Source organism: Dermacentor silvarum, chromosome 1, assembly GCF_013339745.2.
Source record: "Dermacentor silvarum isolate Dsil-2018 chromosome 1, BIME_Dsil_1.4, whole genome shotgun sequence".
Classification (NCBI taxonomy): domain Eukaryota; kingdom Metazoa; phylum Arthropoda; class Arachnida; order Ixodida; family Ixodidae; genus Dermacentor; species Dermacentor silvarum.
Window position 1 is genome coordinate 70,035,848 of NC_051154.1, and position 22,871 is coordinate 70,058,718.

The 22,871-nt window shown below is 43.7% G+C and overlaps 1 protein-coding gene across 1 annotated transcript in view; it reads right to left on the reverse strand.

Annotated features, from left to right (window-relative positions):
* The window catches only part of LOC119445608 (L-fucose kinase-like), an 80,736-nt gene that overhangs the window by 46,425 nt on the left and 11,440 nt on the right, over nucleotides 1-22,871 (reverse strand). Inside the window, exons 8-14 of the mRNA XM_037709905.2 lie at nucleotides 21,691-21,810; nucleotides 15,310-15,487; nucleotides 10,435-10,553; nucleotides 9,569-9,597; nucleotides 7,487-7,661; nucleotides 6,983-7,093; nucleotides 959-1,066 (exon numbers count right to left, since the gene is read on the reverse strand). Coding sequence (XP_037565833.1) covers nucleotides 959-1,066; nucleotides 6,983-7,093; nucleotides 7,487-7,661; nucleotides 9,569-9,597; nucleotides 10,435-10,553; nucleotides 15,310-15,487; nucleotides 21,691-21,810 — 840 coding nt within the window. The remainder of the gene's footprint in view (nucleotides 1-958; nucleotides 1,067-6,982; nucleotides 7,094-7,486; nucleotides 7,662-9,568; nucleotides 9,598-10,434; nucleotides 10,554-15,309; nucleotides 15,488-21,690; nucleotides 21,811-22,871) is intronic.

Below are 22,871 nucleotides of genomic sequence, written 5' to 3' on the forward strand. Positions count from 1 at the left end.
GTTTCTGACCCGCGTTTTTGCTGCGTGTTTTTGCCGCTAGCGTGGCCGTACCCTAAAGTCCAAGGGCGATAACGCAGTCGCCGCGCGCCGTATGCTGTATGTGCGAGTGAAAACGTGCGAGGGGAGCCGACGACCGCGTCTAAATCTCGCGCGCGCAAGAAAAACAGGGAGGAAGCGCGCCTTCTTCCGTTGCGCTCGAGGCACTGGCGAGGGAGCGAGGGGGGAGGGATAGCGGGGCGGCGCGCGGTCGCGCAGGCCGTATCTTGAAAGCGATCTGCGTTGGGGCGGAGTCTAGCAGTGTAGGTGCGTCGGCGGCTCGTAGCTTTCTGCGTGCTGTGTGTTCTCGGCGCTCAGTTTGCGTTGAAGCGATAGACAACAGCACGAAGGTCACTTCGCTCGCTTCTCCAGCGGCGCTTCCACACGCCGCCAGCGTTTGACAGCGCGTGTCCGCGCTCATCGAGTCTGATGTGCCACAGCGTATACCAGCGCGTCGGCAACATCAGTTGGAAAAAGGAGAGAGTGCCGGCTTGGCGGGCTAGGCCAGCTGCAGCAAGCGGCAGGATCAGATTTGAATGAAGGGAGGGGGAAAGGTCATGCCCGCGGCGGCAAGATCGCCGGGTCGAGGGATGCAGGGCCGCCTCGCACACTGCGCTCGCTTCGTATTCCATCGCGGCGGAGAGGGTTCGCATTCCATCGCGGCGGAGAAGGTGCTTCCGGTTGGCTGCTCGCAGCAAAATGACAAAATTTGGGGGTGAAAGCTCTAGGTGGTCGGAGGGGAAAATTCGTTATATCGAGGGGGTCCTCCCGCTGCCACTTCGTTACGTAGAGGTCTCAAATACACGTGCTTCTATGGAGTAACGGCGGGGAATCGAAAAATTCGTTATATCCAGGAATTCGTTATATGGAGGTTCGTTATAAGCAGGTTTAACTGTAGTCATAAGGAAACGCTTAACCCAACCTTAAATATTGTGCTTGGCCATAAGTCATCTTTTGTAACTGAAGCAAAAGACAAGAATTCCTCAAGTGTACTTTGGCCCACTTGACCCTCTTCATTAGTGTAAGGCACCTGAAAAAGAGTAAATAAGAATTTCACCATATGATTACAATAGAATTTTGGCAAAGAGAAATTGCTTAAACGGAATAACAATGCAAAAAGAAAAAGTTTGTTAAACAGAACCACATTTTTTTACATTTCCGAGTAAATGGAACTGAAAATATTACTGAATATGAAGCTCAACAGCCTTTTTCGGTTTTCTCACTATTTCTCTGCATTATTGACAAGGCAGTTAATACCATGTAATGAACATAACTGTCATGAGGAATCAGTTAATGTCTAAATGACTGCAGTAAGTGGACTTCCCTAATGAGGTGAAAGTTTTAAAACGTTTGTTCGGAAATGCAAAGAAATAATGCAAATTTGCTTTTCCAGTACAAAAAATCTGGTTTCTAGGTTGTTTTCAGCAGGCAAGTGTTCATCTAAATGGGCTCTGCTGCAGAACCGTCACTTTAGCATTGTGATGTAGGTGCTTCACAAAGTGTGTAATTAAACTGAGATAATTATACTTTTTTTCCTACAGTTATTACCTAATGTAAGTAGACCAGCTGAAAGATGAAAGGGCTCGAATGTGGGCTACATTCGCCAACTGTTTGCTTTGAAGAATAGCTTTACCAATTGTAATGCAGTTTTGTTTCCATAATGCCTAAGGTGGCTCATCCTGAGATTATGACTATAGGTACAGTGCGAGGAAGCCAAGATGGACAGGAGTACTATATGCACACAGCACAGACTTTCAACAAATTTTAACGCGACAGCGTTAAGCATCCGTCCGTGTCTAACGCCTTTTACTTGTGTATGCGTCCTTGTGTATTCGCTGGTACCCCATGGCGCAGAAAATCCGGCTTCGGCTTAACTTGCTTTAGATACGTTTGTCGAATGTTCAGCAGTCTGTGTTCTAAAAATTATCCTTTCATGCTTTCACGAAGTGACAGATTTTCAAAAGGATTGCGAATATTAACACAAAAGCATTAAGGCCCCGTGTCGCAGAAAATCCGGCGTCAGTGTTAAGCATCGGCGTCTGGCTGCAATAATCATGCCGAACCACATCATCCCGAACCACCCCGACTACACTGGCACTCCGCGTGGCGCAAGGCGTTAGTGAACAAAAATTGAATTTCTCAAAGTAAAATCAGTCAGAAAAATCGTAAAGTACGACTTGACCACAACCTACAGGTGTGATAGCGTCGAATTGTAATTTGAATATACGAGAAAAAAGCCTGGTAAGCAGCCAGGAATCTTTGAATGCTATCACGTTCTGATGGTGTTTCGCTGTATTTTGGTTCTAGGCAACATTGAGGGGAATGTTGAAAACCAAGCCTTTCTAAATTTTGGACACGCGTGCACCTCGGGGCAACAGCAAACAATTAATAAAATAGTAAAAAAGGTCCTAGGGCCTTCACATTTTGATATAAGAAGGCTTAAATTGCTCCTGTAAAAATGTCTACCCAGCAATGCATTTGTGTTTAAAAGTGAAGCTGAATTTAAGGGGATCAATGTAAGCTTGGTCTTTGTAAGCTGGCTTTCCCATGTTGTGTGTTGCAGTGACGCCTACTCAAAGAAAAATGATGCGAACGGAGTCGATAATGCTATCGCGTTCCACTCTTAAAGGCGAAGCTTAAGCGCCCTTCAATTTTTTCTTTTTCTTTCGCACTGAGATAAAAGTAAGTGAAGACAAGAGGAGGTATTCTGTAAATGTCCACCTAGTGGACATGTCCATTTCGTCTGCTGCTGAAGTGCTGATTGGCTGTGGTACGTGCAACAGCGCACCCCAGCCCAGCCAATCAGAACTTCAACAGCAGATGAAATGGACATATCCACTAGGTGGACTCTTACAGAATACCTCCCCAGTAGTTCACCAGTAGTTCTATGTTGCCAGCAGCAGTGGTGCCAATTACCCATAGTGCTTTGGGGCCCTATCAAGACAACACTCGTGTTTGAAATCAGTGGATTTTGTAGCACGAGCATCAAGCACTGGTCATTTTAAGACTTTTCTTGGGGAGAATCAAATCTTATTTTGAATGAAACTAACACAAATAATGTTTGGAAAGACCAAGATTTTCTGTTGCATGGAAAACATGAAACGTGCGGTGTAGGTTTGCTGACTGCATGATTTTTGACCGCACAGTTGGCTTTTTGCAAACATTACCACGACCCAGCTCAGCCATCTAACAGCCATTTATTTATCATGCCAGTCCTCCCTGAATGAGCAACTGAATAATGATGTAGAATTCACTGGGTACACACAGTGAATTAGAAAGCAATATAAACTAAGTTAAATTCCGAGTCCTGAGATATTATCATTTTGATAAACGTGGAATAGTAACTTCTTACATAATAAAGAAATTTTACAGCACTGCAGCACAGATGGTTTGAGCATGTGAAGATCTTTGAGCATGCGACTACGCTACCACTGCGTGCCTTCTTCGCGACAGCAAACAATGTGCTGCGCTAGACCAGCAAAATGATGAATTTGTTTTCTGGGTGAATTATTACTGTGCCAGTAACACAATGGCTTCCACTAAATGTACAAAAGAAAGGTTAGTGCTATTTCAAAAGATAGCACCTTAGTTTGGCCAGATATATCATTTCTCTTCCCCATCGGCACACATGTAGCCCAAATGCTTGGTTCTCATAATAGCTGATAGCTTTTACCATTTCAGTATTACGTGATTTGTTGTGACAGTGCTTATCTGTGCACAATCAATTGACGGTTTGGTTCTCTGAGTCTCTCTAGATGCTAAAATTGGTGCTTATAGATACACAAGAGGCTGATAATCCTAGACATCAGCAGTGCGCATGAAGTCAAAGCCATAGATGCATGAAGGTGTGCCTGCTGAGTTGTGCTTTGGTTTATGATCGACTTCTGTTAACTCGACCCTGATAGGACTGATAAAATTGATCTAATTATCCGGCAGGTCAAATTAAACAAGAGGCTGAAAAAAAAAAAAACACCAATACACATAGCTGATTAATATGGCAGTATTGGTCCAATTCTGACATGCCTCCTAATCGAACATGCACCTACTTCTTATAGGTTGAAAGTACAAAACGAACATAAAAATGACAGTGGAGCTCTTAAAAAAAGTACCTATTCATGCAATGCAAGACTTGCTCTATTGCCATCTTGTGATGGCAATTGTGATGACACTGTATAGGTTGATTCTGACAGTAGGCTGTTGCAAATGCATTTTTGGTTTTGTATTCGATTGTACCATGCAGGAAACAGACCAATTGTTTCGAAAATAAAAAGGTGCCTGTTACAATCAGATAAATACTGTAATAATTCAATGTGAGCTATCATTCTTGCTTGAAAATCTTCCTAGCGTGCATCGAAAATAGGCGTTTTCAACAAATGATGTTCGCTTGACACATTCACTGTCTCCTAGTGCCGCCAAGACAGACATGCAGCCATCTGGGTCAGGCGTGTTCGTGTCGACCAGTTAAGCTCGAATTATCTCGTGAGGGCATATTTCAGGATCGAAATAACAAAAGTTTTGGCTCATAAAAATGTATGGGTGCCAGTCGGGGCCTTCAGTTTGGATAGAATTAACTGAAACATCGAATCAATGAAAGTCTACTGTATTGGCTTATTGGTACATGAATTTAGGATTCAAGTAAGGGAAAAGGCAAGTTTTATTTAGTGACCAAAGCACTTCTGGGTTTTGATGAAAGTGCATTCAGTTGAGGATTTTTCCTCACACCTTATGCACTTTGAACAAAATTTTATTATAGTCAAAAATCTTTTGAATTGCTATACTCCCTACAGTATAGCGGGAACATATGCTCATACAGCAAAAAAATATATATATACATTTTTGGTTTGTCATCACGACTGTTGGCACGGTCCATCACAGTTATGCACACATGTGAGCTCTGACTAATTGCCTCCGTCACTAAATTCATTAACCCTTTGACTGCCACTCCCGAGATAACTCGGGCACTCACCCTCGCACAGCCCCTACTACTCTCGAATATGCTTGTTTTGTGTGTTCAGCGCACTCCCTGCCTCTCTAGAACCAACTCATGCAGAAAATGACATTGCATACCAGTAGTGCCATCCATAGAGATGTCATCTATACACACAAAAACTTTGTAAGTTCAACTTCTGACTGCAAGTACAGCAAATTCCTCAGTGCTCTGTCACTCTGTCATGGCAAGGCGGCCACAGCGAACGTGGCAGGTCTGTCCTTACTTTGACAGGTGATGAGATGTATTCATTATAAGAATTTAGAGCAAAAAAAAAAAAAACACTGAGAAGGAAGCAAGTGGACAGAACGGCACTGGGCTATCAACTGATGGTTTGAAGGTGAGGAAAGTACAAAGAGCAGAAAAACACAAATAAAAAAATATATTAGAAAAGCAAGACCGTACTGCTGTGTATGCGTTTCTTCACAAAGCCTGACTCAGGAAGACCACCTCCAAAGTCATGCCAACTAAGAGGATGCTGATACAATTGCTTCCCTCTCCCCTTATGCAGAAGGCTTCATACAATAGCCTACCTCTTTCTTTTTTAAACTGTATGCTTTTACCCCCACAAGTACAGTATAGACCAGTTATAACGTAACCGTTTATAGTGCAGAACTGGCTACAACGCGACCTTTTCTGACTCCCGTTTACCCTCCCATAGAACTCCATGTATACGCATACTGCTTACAGTGCAGCCGCGTGAGACGAAATACCGGTTATAATGCGGCTTCCGCGGGAAAATCTCGCCGACAAGGGCGGCAGCGAGCACGCTTCTCAACAAGGCGCGTTGCTCCCGGCCGGCATATGCATTATTCAATGCAATCAAACTCTCATCAATTCGGACTTATTGGTCGCACATCGGTTAATTCGGTCTACTTTCGGAGCTCGGTGAGCGAGGAGCGCCGCAAATGTGCGACGCAGAATAGCAAGAACAGCGCTAGCGTCGAACCCAAACGAAGTGGCGGAGTCGCATTGCCACAGCCATCAGATTGAAATCGTACGTGCATGTAGGATGTAGATGACAGGCTGACAGCAATGCCGGAATGCTTAAAGCCTATTTGTGTCTTTAAAGCCTGTATTCTTGCGTTTACCGCCGCACATAACACCGCGTTGGCCGCGGGCTTTCGTAACTGCGTAGTCGTCATCCATGATCGCGTCGATAGCGGCCGTGGTTTTCTCCGCAGCGGTTGCGGCGAACAGTAGTTTCGATCTCACTCGGTACCGCGGCCTCAAAACTGCGTAGTCGCCCATCGATGATTGCATAGATAGCGACCGTGGTTTCAACTGTCACCCCCCCCCCCCCATTTGTTGCAGCGAATGGTAGTTAATTCGTGCAGACTCGGCGGGTGCGTCAGGCACGTGCCTTCAGCGCTGCAAAGTCGCCGTTCATAATCGCGTCGATAGCGGTGACGGTTTTTTCAGCAGCGGTTGCGACAAACAGTTGTTTCGTTTTGACTCGGTGCAAAGCTGTCGAGCTTGAAGAGCACCGGCTGCATCGCGATTATGTTTTCGCCAGCTCACTGGCGAAAACGTAATCGCGATGTGCACACGATAGTACAAAGCGTGTCTACATGCTTGGTCTACTTGTTTTGCATACGTGCAGGGCCTGAAAATCGTTGTTTTGGTTATAGTGCGGTATCGCTTATAGTGCAGATATTCGCGACTCCGGCAACTTACGTTATAAGCGGTCTACACTGTAAATGGAAAGAGCAATTATATTGAAGACAGCATAACACACTTTGCTAAGTGTTTAAGCTTTCGGACCTAATACTAATCACTAATACATTGCACCCTTCTTGATATTCAATCAAAACCAGGTGATTTTTTCTAATATGCCGAGTGCAGTCAAAATGCCTGTGACTTTGGCAATAACTAAACACTTCAAAACATAGTTAGAATGACAATGCTGTGGTATTACCAACATAAACATGTTCTAAACTAAACATAAAAGAATTTTACCAAGAGATGGTCTTCCACTCCAAATGTGACAACAACAGGCAATGAAGCATCAGAATCCTCCAAACAGACTTCATACTCAATTATGCAGGTGTTTTCTGGAATAATCAAAGCCTGCAAGTGAGAAAAAATTGGGTCAGCATGTTCTAGCATCTATGCAATATAGTGCATGGTGAAAATGATGCTGTCTGTTTTACGTTATATACAATACCATTAGGCAGCATGGCTTGCAATACCAATTGCAATCAGCAATACCAAAGCAGGTGCAATGAAACAATCCAACCAGATATATAATGAGAAGAATACTTTAGGTTGCCATTTGTAAAATCATTAAAATAATATCAGCAGTTACGACATGTCTAACCTGCAGTTATTAACACCATGTTCAGTCTTTTGTCTACTTTAAGGCCACAATGGTAAAGTGCACTGTCAAAGCGCACATCAAACTAACAAAATGCCTCATTTCTCCTGCACCTCTCAAAGATATTGTGCAACTAAGGATCTTACCTGAGTGTTTAGGTTCACTGTTAGCCCATTTATGTAGCAATTCTTGCCAACCACCACCTCAGATGCCTCTAGGCAGCAGTTCTTTAACAATGAGTGGCTTCCAATAGAGCATCTATCACTCCTTACAAAAGTATTCATGAGGACGAGCACCGTCACCAACTGCTTTTTCATCGACCTACACAGAGCAAAAACATTTAATTGTGCTAACAGTGCAAGAATAGGTAAGGGAAAGCATAGAGAAAAGTGTATATCACGTCAAATACGGCATCAAAATGTACTCTCTCAAATAAAAATAAAAAGAAGGAATGACGGTCATGTGACCAGGACTAGGTTTGCATGTGCAAACCTAGCCTTCACACCAAGCAACTAACCAACTAACTAACCCCTAACCAACTAACTAACCTTTAACCAACATTCCACCCATCAAGGAATGTTGTCTTTAACTTACTGGAGTGCAGACACAAACTGTCTGAATTTGGAATTTTTTTTTTTTTATGCACAGTTTGGTGATACCAGCGGCAGATGTCTTATGCGCGAGTGTGCAATGAACAAATGTAATATTATGCAATTTCTGCAGATCCTTTTTGGATGTCAATTTTTCAGCAACATGGCTGGAAAATACATTTACGCGACTTGAACTGCAACATGTATATGACATGCGACATTATATATGTATGCGACTTGAACTGCGACTATATAACTTCACAGAGGTTACATGAGCAAAAAATGCGCAACCACTGGCTAGTTGAGTGATTAACCTGAATGCCGGTGGCTGAACCCTCTTCAGCTTACATAAACATCTAATACGGCCCCCGCCCTACCAAATGAGTTTGCTTAAGGGACTTATCAGCAGCACGCCCTGCCTCATGGCGCCTTTATGGAGCACAAAGGTACCCAACATTATATGTCTTTCACATAAAAATGACGTCACAATGGTAAAAATTTCAACAGATCTGCATTTTCTGCCAGCTGAGGTTTGCAAACTTTGAAACAAAATAAGATATCGTTTAGGTGCTTCTCATCAGTCTTATTTAAAGGGGCCCTGAACCACTTTTTATCGAAGTGGGGAAATACATTTGAAGTGAAAATAGGCTATTTCAGAATCACTTTGCCGCAAAAAGTACTTCAATGCATTCAGCAGAAGCGGAGTTATTGGCAATCAAACACGGCCTCCGCTGTGCTCCCCTTCCTCCTTCAATGTCTTGCACTGCGAAGGCTATAACAGAGTGGGGCGGGGCCACAAAGCTCCGCGTCGGAAAAGTCACCATGGCGCACAGTTCAAATTTCATTTTGGACTTACAATTTTGGTGCCTACGAAGCGGTAAACGTAAGCCAAACGCGGTTGTCCTCAGCGAGCCGCAGTGCGCTTAGCCACTGGACTCGTGGCGGCACCTCGCGGCGGCCACGGTGTAGCCGACCGCAGCGACCAATAGCAGCCGTGTATTGGAGTGTGCTTTATAACAAAATAAAGCACACAGAAAAGAGCGAGGGTCATGGGGTCTTTTGAAACGAGAGCGTTTTAGAGAAAGCTGACTGCGCATTCCGCTTACGAGCTCCACAGACCGCGTACGACAGCAGAACTTGGCTGAGATGTTCACAACAGCGTATGCTATCCGCCGACTATGTTATTTCACCAAGCACGAGGGGTGGTTCAGGGCCCTTTTAATGTATGCAGTCCTTGCAAGTCTGCAAAGTGCGTGCAACAATGAAAATTTGTGTGCACATTAATTTTACAATAGCACGTGTTTAAGGAACAATAACGACAAAAAATATATAGTACTGGTAAATGAAAAATGACACTGCACACAGCACTCCATGTGGCATAATAGCAGGTGTTTTGGAAAATGTGTTCCCAATTACTTAAAAATAGGGCAGATGCAATAATTAGGTGATTTCCTTAAGAGTGGTGCTTCTACAACAGAAACATGCATCTTAGAATGACTGTAGGTAGTAATCAGACAAGTAATTATGAAAATATGCCTAAGTTTTTAACCAAAAGAATCAGACAGCTGATCCTAATGCAAGACTTAAACCCATGATCCGAGAAGTTCATAACCAGTTCCAGCCATGCAAAAGGCTGACGCGGCTAGTCTCAGCAGCATAATGCCAGCCTATTTCACCCATAAAACAGAAACCGAACTTCCAAAGAGCGCAAATGTCATACCCTTAGCAGATGTCCATGAATGACATGACTGCTTACACTTCCCTGTCAAGCAAGCATGAAGCAAGCGTCCTTATTAAGCCATGACATTACGGCTTAATATGGAAAGTAAGTAGCTAACACTTGAATGGGTGATTGACTAAAATCATATTTAAGATACCTTTCCGAATTCCAAAAATGTCATAGACTAAACCACTGTGTACAGAGATATTGAAACCTCTCAAACGCTGCATTCTTTTCCAAATTTGACATCATGAAAATAACGCTAAATATGAGACAGAACGCTGTTAACAATATTGAAAGCAGTGCACCAGCTGCTGCAAAGAGCAAATGTAAGGTTATGCAGCCATAACTTCTCATTGACAGTGTCTAGTGCATTCCCTGTACAGGATTTTAAGATGATGAAATATAACAGAATCACCACATTGTGGTTATGTATCTGCCTGTCAATTACAGCAATGGTGTTTTTGCCATAAACAACTACAGTCAGCTTTTAACTGCTACTAACAGCCCGGTGTAACTGCTTCCACATGTGTGCATTTATAACAAAGTGATGTTATTCAGTGTTTCCACAAATGTCACACACAGTTCTGAGATAAAATTCGATGGTTTCAGGCCATGTTTTGTCTCAGCTTAAAGTTCAAAACAACTCACTAAAAATATGGTTTAAATTGCAATGTTAGATGCACAAGTTCAACCTTTCCTGAGTGCCCAGGAAACCTTATGCACTGTATTTAGCTTGGCAAAAGGTAATTAATGACACCAGTAGATAGGTGCATGAACCTACATCCAAAACAGCATGAAGAAGCAAGTCACTCCTAGCACGGTTTATGAGAAAGTCGGAATGTTGACGGGCAGTAGTGTCATTGGACAAATAGTGGTGACTTGGCTGGCCTTCCAAAACATCTGAAGGGATGAAAGAATAGCAATAATTAAAGACTGAATTATACAAAGCTTGTACGTAGTCATGCACATTATTCCAAGACAAAAAAAAAAAATGCTGACAAACCACCCAAAAAAATCTACTTTACTTTAAAGGGAAGAAAGCTGGATATTATTTAGACAATGCACTGGAGTAGCGAAGTAACACACAGCAGTTACACAGCCCTGAAATGGTAACACTGGCCCTTCATCACAGAAGTCATCTACATTTCAGGTCTCTGCAATGCTTTAGCAGAATGGTCTGATTGAAACAGGGACAAAAATAAAGGAATAATTTCAGCTGCTACAGTAATTTGCCAAAGCTAGCGTACTCAAAGTCCATAACACCTGCACTAAAAAAAAAAAAAAAAATCCAGTGCTACCAGAAGAACTCCTGGATAACATTAGCCCACAATCTGAAGAAGCATGCAGCTAGCTTGTATGAAGCAGCAGACATGTATTGTCTTCAGTGCCATCCATTTGAAAGCTTATCATGCAAGACATGCCCGGTTAGCGAGCCCTCAATAAGACAGGCTTTACAGAGTGACTTTACTCCTGGCACATGCGTACATATATACAAGGTCTGTCCGAAAAGTAACAGGACTAGATCTGCTTTGTGGACTATGTGTAAACAAGGGTACGACTCTATTGTACGTAGTCAAGTAATATGATGTCTTGGTAGTGTGTGACTATAATTCCAGCTTTCTGCACCCATTTGGAGTTTTTATAACATACATTCATTCATACAGCCTTGTCTTTACATGCCGTTCAGCTGCGAGAACTGAGGAATGAGCCATGAACATGAAGCAGTGAATCAACCTGCAATTTGTTGTCCGGTTGGAGAAGACTACATCAGAAGATCTTCACATGCTTCGGCAAGTGTATGAAGATTACGCCATGTCAAGCACACAAGTTTGAGCCACACAAGAGGTTCAGAGAAGGGCACGAGAAAGTGGAAGATGAGTCCAGGAGCGGGAAGGGAAGCCTTGGACAAGCAGGACTAACAGTTATGTCAAATGGGCAAGGCATCATCCACAGTGAGTTCTTGCCACATGGACAAACAATCACCCAGGAAGGGTACAAAAACATTTGGCAACATTTGCGTAGCCCAGTGCACGAGAAGAGGATTGTGTTGTGGTAGGACAAATTGTGGCTGCGGCATTGGGACAAGGCAGCAAGTCAAAACACCTTCGGTATCCAGTAGATCCTTCGCAACCTTTCAGGAACTTTTATGCAATGGTTACGTGTAAATATCGATCATGTACTATTTTAACAGTTTCTTCACACGTTGTTCAGCGTATACATTGTTTTGATCATTTGTTTTACCGTTCTGCGTGTACATTGTACAAGTGTATTCATGTCTTATTAATTTGTTAAGATGACAACTGACGCAGTTTCGAGCAAGACCTCGTTTTGCTTCTTGTACATTGTATCTATTTAATGCCCTTAATTTGTTTTTCAGTCAGTTTTGTGTTTTCTCTCCGATTTTCACTTGACTAATCTATTTCGTATACTGGTTTATTTGTGTATTTTGCTAGATGTCGTACTTATGTATAACATTTTTTTTCCTTTTTTTTTTGGTAACGCGCAAAGCTCGCATTTTTTCATGTATCCGTTCCCCCTATGTATACCCCTTCGGGGGCCTTTAGGGGTATTATGAAAATAAATAAAAAAATTTATGAATCCTGGCTGAGAGAACATCACTATCCTGGAACAACCTCCCTATTCTCCTGATCTTGGCCCCTGTAACTTCGTTCTTAAACAAGACGAAGCTTATAATCACAGGGGCCCTTGTCGGAAGTGTGGAGGGGATCAAGAGGGCCGTAAGGGGAACGGAGCTGCGGAATATCCCAGGAGAATCCTTCCAGCAGTGCATAGAGGCGTGGTATAGAAGGATGAAAAAAATCCTATATCCTCCTAAGACCCCTTGTAAATACATAGCACATTGCCTTCAACATTTTTTCGAAATTCGCTCAGAAGTGATCACACGAAATATTCATTTTAGATATGAATTACGGTGCATGTGTAACTGTAAAGAAGTGGTTTACTCATATTCTTGTCATCCGCTTTCGAGAAATTTTACACTCAATCGAGACCACTGTGTCGTCCCAGAAGGCCGAAAGCAACCTTGAGGTTCATTTCGAAATCACTGAGATTGTGTGAAAATACCGAACGTGGCAGCCACATGGCAATGTACTACGGGTAGTTCCATCTTCATTTCTGCGTTTAGGCAATGAAATGCAGTATTTACCATAGCAAATATGAGGAGATAACGGAGATAGTTTTTTTTTTTTTTTTCACATGCATGGAGATGCAGCTTTTGAAATCTAACCATGGTATTTAAATTATAAAAATTGTTTTTCAAGTTAATAATATAACAGTAGACAATAAAAGAAACCACCTTGAAGAGCGATTATATCCCATAGTTGCATTCGGGTCTGAGGGGGATATATATATATATATATATATATATATATATACAGGGAGTCCCAGCTATCACGCAGCTCGATTTAAAAAAAAAGAGGAAAGGCGTTATGCAAAGCAAACCTAGTGCGAATTGTTTCCAGTACAGTGGAGTAGCCACCAGTAATTTTTTTTGTTAGTGAGATTTATTTAGGTAATTGTAATTAATTATCTCACTCGAGAAGTACTGTCCTAATTATCAAAGTGTCAATGAAAAAATTATGGAGCAACATGAAAAAGTCCCGATACAGCTTTCTGTTGTTCAATAAGTGCTACATAAATGTGTTTTTCCGAGTGTGAAAGAAACCCGCGAATGCACGCAGAATTGCCGTGCGACTGGCCGCTCGAGGCACTTTGCGTGTATTTACAGGCTTCTTTCACGCTCGGAAAAACACTTTTATGTAGCACGTATTGAGCAACAGAAAGCTGTATCAGGATTTTTTCATATTGCTCCTCAATTTTCTCAGTGACACTTTGATAATTAGGACAATACTTCTCGAGTTGGATAATTACAATTACCTAATTAAATCTCAGTAACAAAAGAAATTACTGGCAGCTACTCGACTGTAGTCAAAACAATTCACACTAGGTTTGCTTCGCGTAACGCCACTCCTCTTTTTTTTAAACGTGCTGCGTGATAGCTGGGACACCCTGTATATAGTCATATCATAAGAAGCCAGCAGACAATGACACCAAGGTGGGTGTCCTTGGTGTCATTGTTTGTTCGCGTCTGTCTGTGTCTGTGTGTGCGTGCGTCTTCTGTTTTTGCTTCATAAACTCACAAATCTTGCAGAAAGCATGTGCTGTGCAATATGTATGCCAGTGGAACAAAGAAAGTGTGTACTGCAATGCAAACATCACAGGTGCGAAATCTCAATCAACACTGTGCATGGCCAATCACTGTGGTATGGTGCATAAGATGGGCCTGATGAAAAGCGGTCAGTGTTTGTCAGCATCCATTGCAAGCATTATCTGCTCGCTTACATAAAGCAGTCGTGGCGTAGTGGTAAAATGCTCAGCTTGGAAATGCAGAATCACTGGTTCTATCCAAGGTCAGATGTCCTTATGTCATGTTGCGCCAAGCCTGGACCAAAGTGCAGTGAACAGTACAAATGAACATGACTGGCTTATTTTCTAGCTTATGACTGCTGTTTACAGTAATACAATGCAGAAAGCAACCAGAAGCTGCCAATCTGTAGAACTGATGAGAGTCAGATGGTGCCATTTACTGATGCTACAGGCATTCAAATATTTTGGAACATCTGTTTTTTTTTTTTTTTTTTTTTTTTATGTGAAACACCAAACTTCAGTACAACAGCATATGACCACCATAGGCTGAAAACTAAAAACATTACGGCAGATCCAATGCACTTGTTGGAATCTACATTAAGCGAAGGTTTGGAGAAATATTTCAATTAAATGCTATGCAAAGGGACGCATGATGTGCACAATTTTATTTCTAAATATGTTCAAGGAACTGTTCACGTTCTTCTCCCATTGCAGAAGTTTTGTATTGTCTGGCTTCGTGGTAACATGTATGTAACTATTCGTATTCTGCACAATGTTTTGCAGCATAGCGAATATATGCCTGCCCATCGAGATGCTTCTTCTTAACTAAGAAATTAAGAATGTGTTTCAGTGTCATAACACATATGCAGATGCCACACTTTCACAATGCAAGACTTTATATGGTCAGCCTGACCCCCACTCTCCCACCCAAGCACCCAGGCAGCCGTGAAGACCACCACCATGTGACCCACATGACCATGGATTACACAGTCTGCTCGATCAGGCCTGCTTTGATTGTACCATCTCTGGGATCACTCTAGTTTACTTGGCGAGTAACAGACTGAGCAGACAAGCCAAACCTGTGGGAAATAGGCAAAGAAAGCTTTGATTTAAGCAAATAATTATGCGCTTGGAAGGCAAATATTTGTTGCAATGAGGATATTTTGGACCGTTTGTTGTTTCATGGCATCATTCCGCAGAGAACAGAGCTGGTCACTGGCACATCGTTGGGCCAGTACAGGTTTGTACATATGCCAACTCGTCTGCCTTGTGACATATGTTTCTCACCGATCATATACTTGGTGAGAAACATACCCACACACCCACACCCAACCCCCGAGTAGCAGACAAAGAAGTTTCATGAAACTGTGCACACTGTCTGAACTGCCATGCCACCATGACAGCTACAATTCATACAATGCAGTGAGCAATATCTTCTGATAATATATAAAGCAAGCAGACAGTCTAAGAAAATAATGTGGTGACTCACAAGCTTTTAGGGTGTATGATGACAATTCATTCCAAACAAGATTTCGAGCCCTCTGGGCCATAGTTCTTTTTTCAAGACTAAATTTCTTGTCATACCAGCGACCATGCTGGCCACTAACAAAGGAGTCTTGCGAGACATCTTCTGCCATGGCAACCAGCAGATCAAAAAACAATGACATCTGAAAAGCAAGACATGACTGAAACTGAATATAACTCTTAGATTTTCTGAATTACTCTGCACAAACAGTACTTTATACTTTCAGCAGTTACAAGAGGAATAGCAGCAGGAGAAAATATCTATACTGCAACTTTTCATTTCCTTAGAAGTTTGAACAGCTCATAGAATACATTAGTTTTCTCCACTAGCAAAGTACTTTTGCACATCTAATGAAGCTTTTGCACATCACACATACTGATGGGGTTTAATGTCCCAGAGCAATACACAGATATGAGAGATGGCGTGGTGGGCTCCAAAATAATTCTGAGCACCTGGGATTCTTTAGGGCACTACCCAAGGAAGTACACAAGCATTTTTGCATTCCACCCCCATCAGAATGTGGAAGCCACAGCTCATAATAGGGTCCAATGAACTCATGTTAGAATCCAACTACCAAGTCACTGCGGTGGATTGCACAATTCACACACACTTGGGCAGCCTCCATGGCAAGACCTACATGAAACTGCTACCAAGCAGTGTGCCTCTTGCTTGCTCCCTGGCACAGAGTGTAGTGCCTGTGGCAATAGGCACTCATTTCAAAATAAGTAGGCTCTCGATAATTCAAACTCGAGGGGACCCCAGCATTTTGTTAGAATTATTAGAAGTTTGAATTATCAGAAGTTCTCATGAATATAACTCGGGGCAACATACCAACTTGTGTTGTTAGGAAACATTCAAATATGCAATTATACAGTCGAACCCATTTATAACGAACTCGATAGTTCTGCAAAAAGTGGTTGTTATATCAGTAGTTCGTTATATATGTACTCGCCCTTAAATGTGCTAAAAAATTAACTGCATGTAAGCAGCCGTCAGCAGTTACAATTCGACAGCACTTGGGCCCGAAAACCAGATTTTCAGTGTCATTTTTGTTCCCGGTGCACTCCCGCCCATAGCTGCAAACTTCTGTTAGAAACATCCATCTAAAGAATGAAGTGCGGCGTCGTATAGCTCATGGGTTTTCAAAGTGGGTTCCGCGGAACCCTGGGGTTCCGGAGGCCCCTGCTCAGGGTTCCGCGAGCCACTGATAAATTTTCCATGGCCCCGCGCTCACCAAGTGGCTAAAACGGCGAACACGAGGTGCGCTCGATCCACACAACCCCCATTACCTCTATGCCCAAGTGTCAAAAAGTACATCACAGTGCGTAATGGCAACGCGCGAACTGCGCAATAAATCTGCAACCAGCTTGTAGACACCCAACCTCCGAAAACGGGCAGCCACGGGAAGCGCGCCTAAGCTTTCGCACTTGAATCTCGGAGGCCGTAACTTCGCACCATGCGCATTTCTCCCATTTGTAGACAGGGTAGGTGCCAAGTGCGTGCGCACAGACGTATAAGTCGGCGGCATAAAAAAATTAATGCGTGGAGCACCGCAAATGCACGCCGCAAAAGAGCAAAAATGGCGCTAGCGTCCAAAAACGAAGCGGCGCAGTCCACATCGCTAGGGTCCTCAGCGGCAATCGTACGCGATATGTGACTGGCAGCAACGCCGGAACGCTTCGTGTCTGTCATCTATCTCACAAGCTGTTGTCAGCACTGTGGAAGCTGCACAAATTCTTAGCCAATAGGAAGGCCGAATGCCCCTCGAGATGTGCTCATCCGCGCCGCATCGTCTGCTCAGCATCTGCTTGCCATCCTGTTACATGCTCCATGGTTGGTGGATTGAAGTAAAAAAACTTTTTTTCACGCCGTAACCATAAGCTGCGTTTACATGTATGCAACAGCAGGGCTTCGCTTTACCTGTACGCTTTCCGTGCAGTTACCTTGCAGCATCCTTAGCAAGCAATAAGGACGAACTCATTCATAAATATTCACCTGCGGCACAGCGTCTGTTCGGCGTCTATACATCGGGTTTGCTCGCTACCGTTATCCAGTACTATGCAAGAGCGGGGTAGAAAATTAATGACACAGTGAACAATTAGGCTTTTGTAGCGTTCCACATCGTCAACACATCACCACTGCTAATGCTATGGCGCCCATCTGCTAACTAGAAATCAAACCAGTTTTATGGCTTGGTGTCGTGTCTGTAGTCCTAACAGCATGAAAACAAACAGCCGATCTCAATAATTACGACAAAACATACCTAATGTTTTGACCTGAGCTTTAGATGAGATGTAGAGATGACGAATTTTGCCCCTTGTTTCTTGCTGACAGGTCGGAGAGCCATTGAAAAGCGCGAATTCGGATCGAAGCGGGTGGTCGGCACTGTATGGGTGCTGCCATGTTTATATAAGTGATCAAAATTAGGATGGCTATTACGGTTACCGGCGGTAACTGCCACAGTAATTCTCCATATACGACGTGCATGCGCAAAGGCCATAACATGTCACGTATGGTCGTACCGTATGATGCAGCAAGCAAAAATAAAACTCTCTAGTGTAGCCAATAATCAGCCAGTTACTCCCGGAACTGTATACGTACCACTGCGCAGGGATATTGCCTGTGTGTGCCTCGTACATTCGGCCGTGCTGACAACAGTTTGTGAGATGGAGTATAATTGTGCCCTCAAAGCCTTTATTCTTGCGTTAATCGCCGCGCGTAACACCACATTGGCGGCTAGCCGCGTGCCTTCACAAGTGCGTAGTCGCCATCTATGGTTGCGTCGATAGCCACCACAGTTTCGTCCACAGCGGTTGCGGCAAACAGTAGTTTCATTTTGACTCGGTGCGTGCGTCGGCTGCGTGCCTTCACCATCCATGAACGCATCGATAACGACCGTGGTTTCGTGCGCACTTGTTGCAGCAAACGGTAGTTTCATTTTGACTTGGTGCGTGCGTCGGCTGCCTGCCTTCTGAGCCGCAAGGCCGCCGTCCACGATCGCGTCAATAACAGCCGCGGTTTCGTCCGCAGCGGTTGCGGCAAGCAGTAGTTTCGCTTTGACGCAGTGCAAAGCTGTCGAAGATGAAGAGCACCGGCTACATCGCGATGGACGGACAATTTGTTGGCGACCAGCTCACTAGCGATAAAATAATCGGGATGTGCATGCAGTAGTGAAAAGCATGTCTCAGATGAAGACCTGCGCCGCGAAGGATATCGCGAGGCCTTCGCTGCTGCTAGCTCTAATCAGTCATGGAATGAGAATTTCAGCTTCTGCACTGCTCTTGTGCGAAATAGAAGCAAGACTTGCTGATTCATTGAGAAAATAAAAGCGTGTTGACGTAGTAAGCATTCACTTTTTGTTTTCTGGATACCTTGGATAATTGGACATTTGGTTAATTAGGACATTTTAATTCGGTTAATTCGGGGGGGGGGGAGAGAGTGTTCCTTGGCGCTTCATGGAGCTTAGCAGGGTTCCCTGGAACGAACATGCTTGAGAACCACTGGTACAGCTCTTTCAAAACGGCGCTCGGTTCCACCACCTGTCATTTCGAAAGTGCAAGTGCAACTGCCATTTTTTATGCGAGTTTGTGATATATTTTACTACCAGCGGGACATGACTGTATTCTACACATGAGAGTGAAGCGTTCTAGTTGGCTGGAAGGATAAATTTCAGAAATTATGGCGGCATGCCACCATTCTGCGAAGGTCTCAGCATTACAACTGCACGTCAGCCACACAAAAACCGTAAAATTGCGTTATCTACGCCGCTTCGGGCAAAAAAAATTCGTTGTTCAAAAGGTAAAACGTCACCGCAAACCGTTATCAGCAATCGGCAATTCGTAAACGAAGCGCAGCCGAACCGTGATCGCCTGATAACAGTGCAGTAACCGCCAACCCTTTGCAACATTGCGTGGGGGGAGCGTGCAGTGCAGCGTTCACGTCGACTCGGGCCGCGTCGACAGGAACGCTTGAGCGGCCATTGTTCCCATAATGGAAAGATAGGTGGTCGTTCCAAATCATTGAAACCAGCGTAATGCACATGATGCCGCACGGACAACTGCACAAAAACAAGAGTGACGCTGTCGTGGCACCCGATATTGCACCGGCGCGCACGTCAACGCACGCCCCACGCCATTCTGTTTACGCTCTGCTCTGGAGGCGTGCCGCATTCGGTTTGTGTTCTTCACAAACCGAAGAAGCTTGTTCTTCACTTTCATGATGGTCGTCAGCGTGCTCTTCGATATCCCATATTTCAGTGCTACTGAAGTCATCTTCACTCCAGCATCAACTTCTTCTATTGCAGCCAATTTCTCCTTTATGGAAAGAGTTCAATACTTCCCTCGAGGTGGCGTGACACGAACAGCAGCGAAGCCAGTGATGGAAGGATAAAATGCGTTTGCGTGCGGCGGCGGCTGTGACCGGTCCAAAACAACAAACAACCCGCCCGAAAGACAGGTCACGTGCTTGGGCGCGTGCGGACTTGGTAGAGGGTGACGTGCGCCATTTTCGTACATACTGCACCGACTGTCTCAATCACCTCAGTGGTTTTGTTTTTTTCTCTCTCTTTTTTCTTCTTTTTTTTTTAACATGCGCTTCTGTTGGGGAGCCACTTTGACATGTCCGCACACCGGGAAAAGGAGAGGTGGCTGAGGGTCACATGCATCATTTTCGTACATGCCGCGCCTGCCGTCTCTCTTTTTTTTTTAACTTCCTCAATCAACATGCGATTGTAGGTGTGCGGTTTGGCTAATTTGGCCACTTTGACACGTGTAGGCTGGCAATCGGCGTTATTTGCAACAGGTAGTGATATAAGAATGCAAATGCTCAGCTAGAGGCGACAAAGGCAGCAGATTTTTTCCGGCACGGACAAGCAAAAAGCACAAATTAACCAAATTAACGCAATGGGGCAGTTTGAATTTAGCGGCTTTAAAATACATAGAAAACATAGCAGGCCAACCAAAAATTTGAAATTTGTTTGAATTAACCAAAGGTTTGAATTATCGCGAGTCTACTGTACCTGTTTTTCTTTGGCGTGGTGCAATACTGGGCACACACTAAGCACGTGAAGTCCTGAGCTAGCTCGGAAGAATAATAGACAACTGCCACCGATAAAAATAAATAATAAATTACCATTCAACATGAACAATAGCTGTGGGATTAAAAGATAACATTTTAGCACAGCCTGATGTGCAACTACTACAGCAGCATGCAGTTGCACAAGGCTACTTGTATGGACATGCAATACAGTAACATATTGCCTACTATGCTGAAATGTTCTGAAAGGCTACTATGCACTGCCCTGAAAGACCAACTGCGTGCATCATTGCAGCTGAATTTGTACAGATAGCACACTCGAGTATGCAATGAGACAATGGATTGGGTCTTTGGGCTGCCCTGTGACGACACATTCATGCTACTTCATTTGCTCTCGCTTTCTTACACACTAGTTTTCACACATCTGCAATCTCCCTACAAACATAAGCTGGCTTTCCTGCACAGCTGAGTCTCCGGTGTTTCAGCGTACTGTGCAATGAAAGTTAAATAAGAAATTAAAGAAATATCTAGAATTATATTAATGGAGGACAGTTTCAAATGCAACACAAAGTGCCTTTTAAGCTATCAATTTTACAAAATATTCTTGCCACCTCACGCATGCACACACACACACAGTAAGCTTTATGTGAGTGACCATGTGCAGTGCAACAACTCTCAAGCTATATCAATTTGTATGTACCACACCAGGCTTTCATATAAACACTTTAAAGGTGAAAAAAAAAAAAACACCGCATATCCACGAAGTGAATGATGATGAGTAGGCGAAGCACCGGGGGATCATTCGGGTAACCGTGAACATATGTACATTGCCCACTCGAACATGCAAACGAGTGACAACACATGTGTACAGTATATAGAATGTTGTTTTATTGGTCACATATGGTATTGAGGTGCGGACTTCGTTTTCCCTTCATTAAGACTGCCTTGTGATCAGTGCAGGAGCACGGCGACGCCGGCAAGCGGACCCAGAGGCAGCGAGAGCGTGGGAAGCGGCGGCAAAATGCCAGAAGCATTCTCCGGAAGCCGGAGCTTTGCGTACATATACATACATACATATACACATATACATACATACATATACATATATACATACATATTCATATACATATATATACTGTACATGTGTACAGTATATACAGCGCTTATATAGCCCTTGTGCACCGCAGCACCCCTAGCGGTCTCCATGCAAACCAGAGCTACGGACAACGGACAACGAGGGACAAGGCTCGGCCCTAAGGTGCTTCGCCCCTAAAATATATGTATAATCCCAAATGCAAAGGAGGCACCTACTTGCATTGGCTCAGCGCCACTATCAACACCGATGTATGTGCAACAGTCCAAGGGAGACATGGAGTGCAGCGCTAGAAGACTCTCAGCCAGCTCAGAAGAGAAAAAAACCATGCCAGACACCTGGGAAAATGAAACAATGATACTTTTAGCCTCCACGCCGTTAAGAAAAAGCAGAAAAGATTCGTTCGTCTAGGAACACCATAATAAAAGAGGAGTATGCACATTATCTGATTTGAATTACAGGCTTTAAAATTCCAAACCAAGACAGACTCTATAGTAAACAGCACTGAATTAGTTTGACTACCTGGAGTTCTTTAACATGGTCCTCAAGAAAAGTGTGCAAGTATTTTTAGACTCTGCTTTTAGTTACAGACTGCCTCATAATCAGCAATAAAATGTTGTGTTTACTAAATCAACCAAAAAAATCTGGAGCTCTACATCGTGATGAACATATAGTGATAATACCTTGAATTTGCAGGAAACAGCAAATGAAATTAGCTGAACAAAAAGCAGCAAGATGCCATAAAGGATGACCTTGAAGCTAAGAAGCACAGAAAGGAATGGCTAATGAAGATGCAAAAGCCCATTAGTTATTATTACCCATATTAGCACACAGTTAATAAGCAGCCCCTATAATGCCTAATGCTCAATAAAAATTCACTCTCATAGGCTGACTAATAAATGCAACAATCTATGTGGCAATACATGGGGGCAATTAAAACCTTTCACACTTTTGCGGTATATTATGCAGAAAATATCAAACAATTGCGAGCACTTGCCAATTTCACCAACTTTATTTTTACATTTCAAATACTTTAACATTTCCCTAATAAAAACTTCTTCAAATTGTTCCTCAGGAATGAAAAATATCTACAAATATTTACCGTAAAATTCCGAGCAAGCGCCCCCACCCGTGCAAGAGCCCCCCCCCCCCCCTATCTTCACTGCTAATTTCAAATTTCCGCACCGTTCCGGGAAAGCGCCCCCCCCCCCCCCCCCGCCTCCCGCTCCGCGCTGGTCTGCCACATCCAGTCCACGAAAATAATGGCAAATTCGGCAAATCACACCGGTGCGCATCGGGGCGCCCCAATGAGCCATTCCATCGAATCATGGTCAGTACCCGGGCGCCCCAATGGGCACACGAGTGCATCGGGGCGAACTGCAGCTGGCGGTCCGCCAGC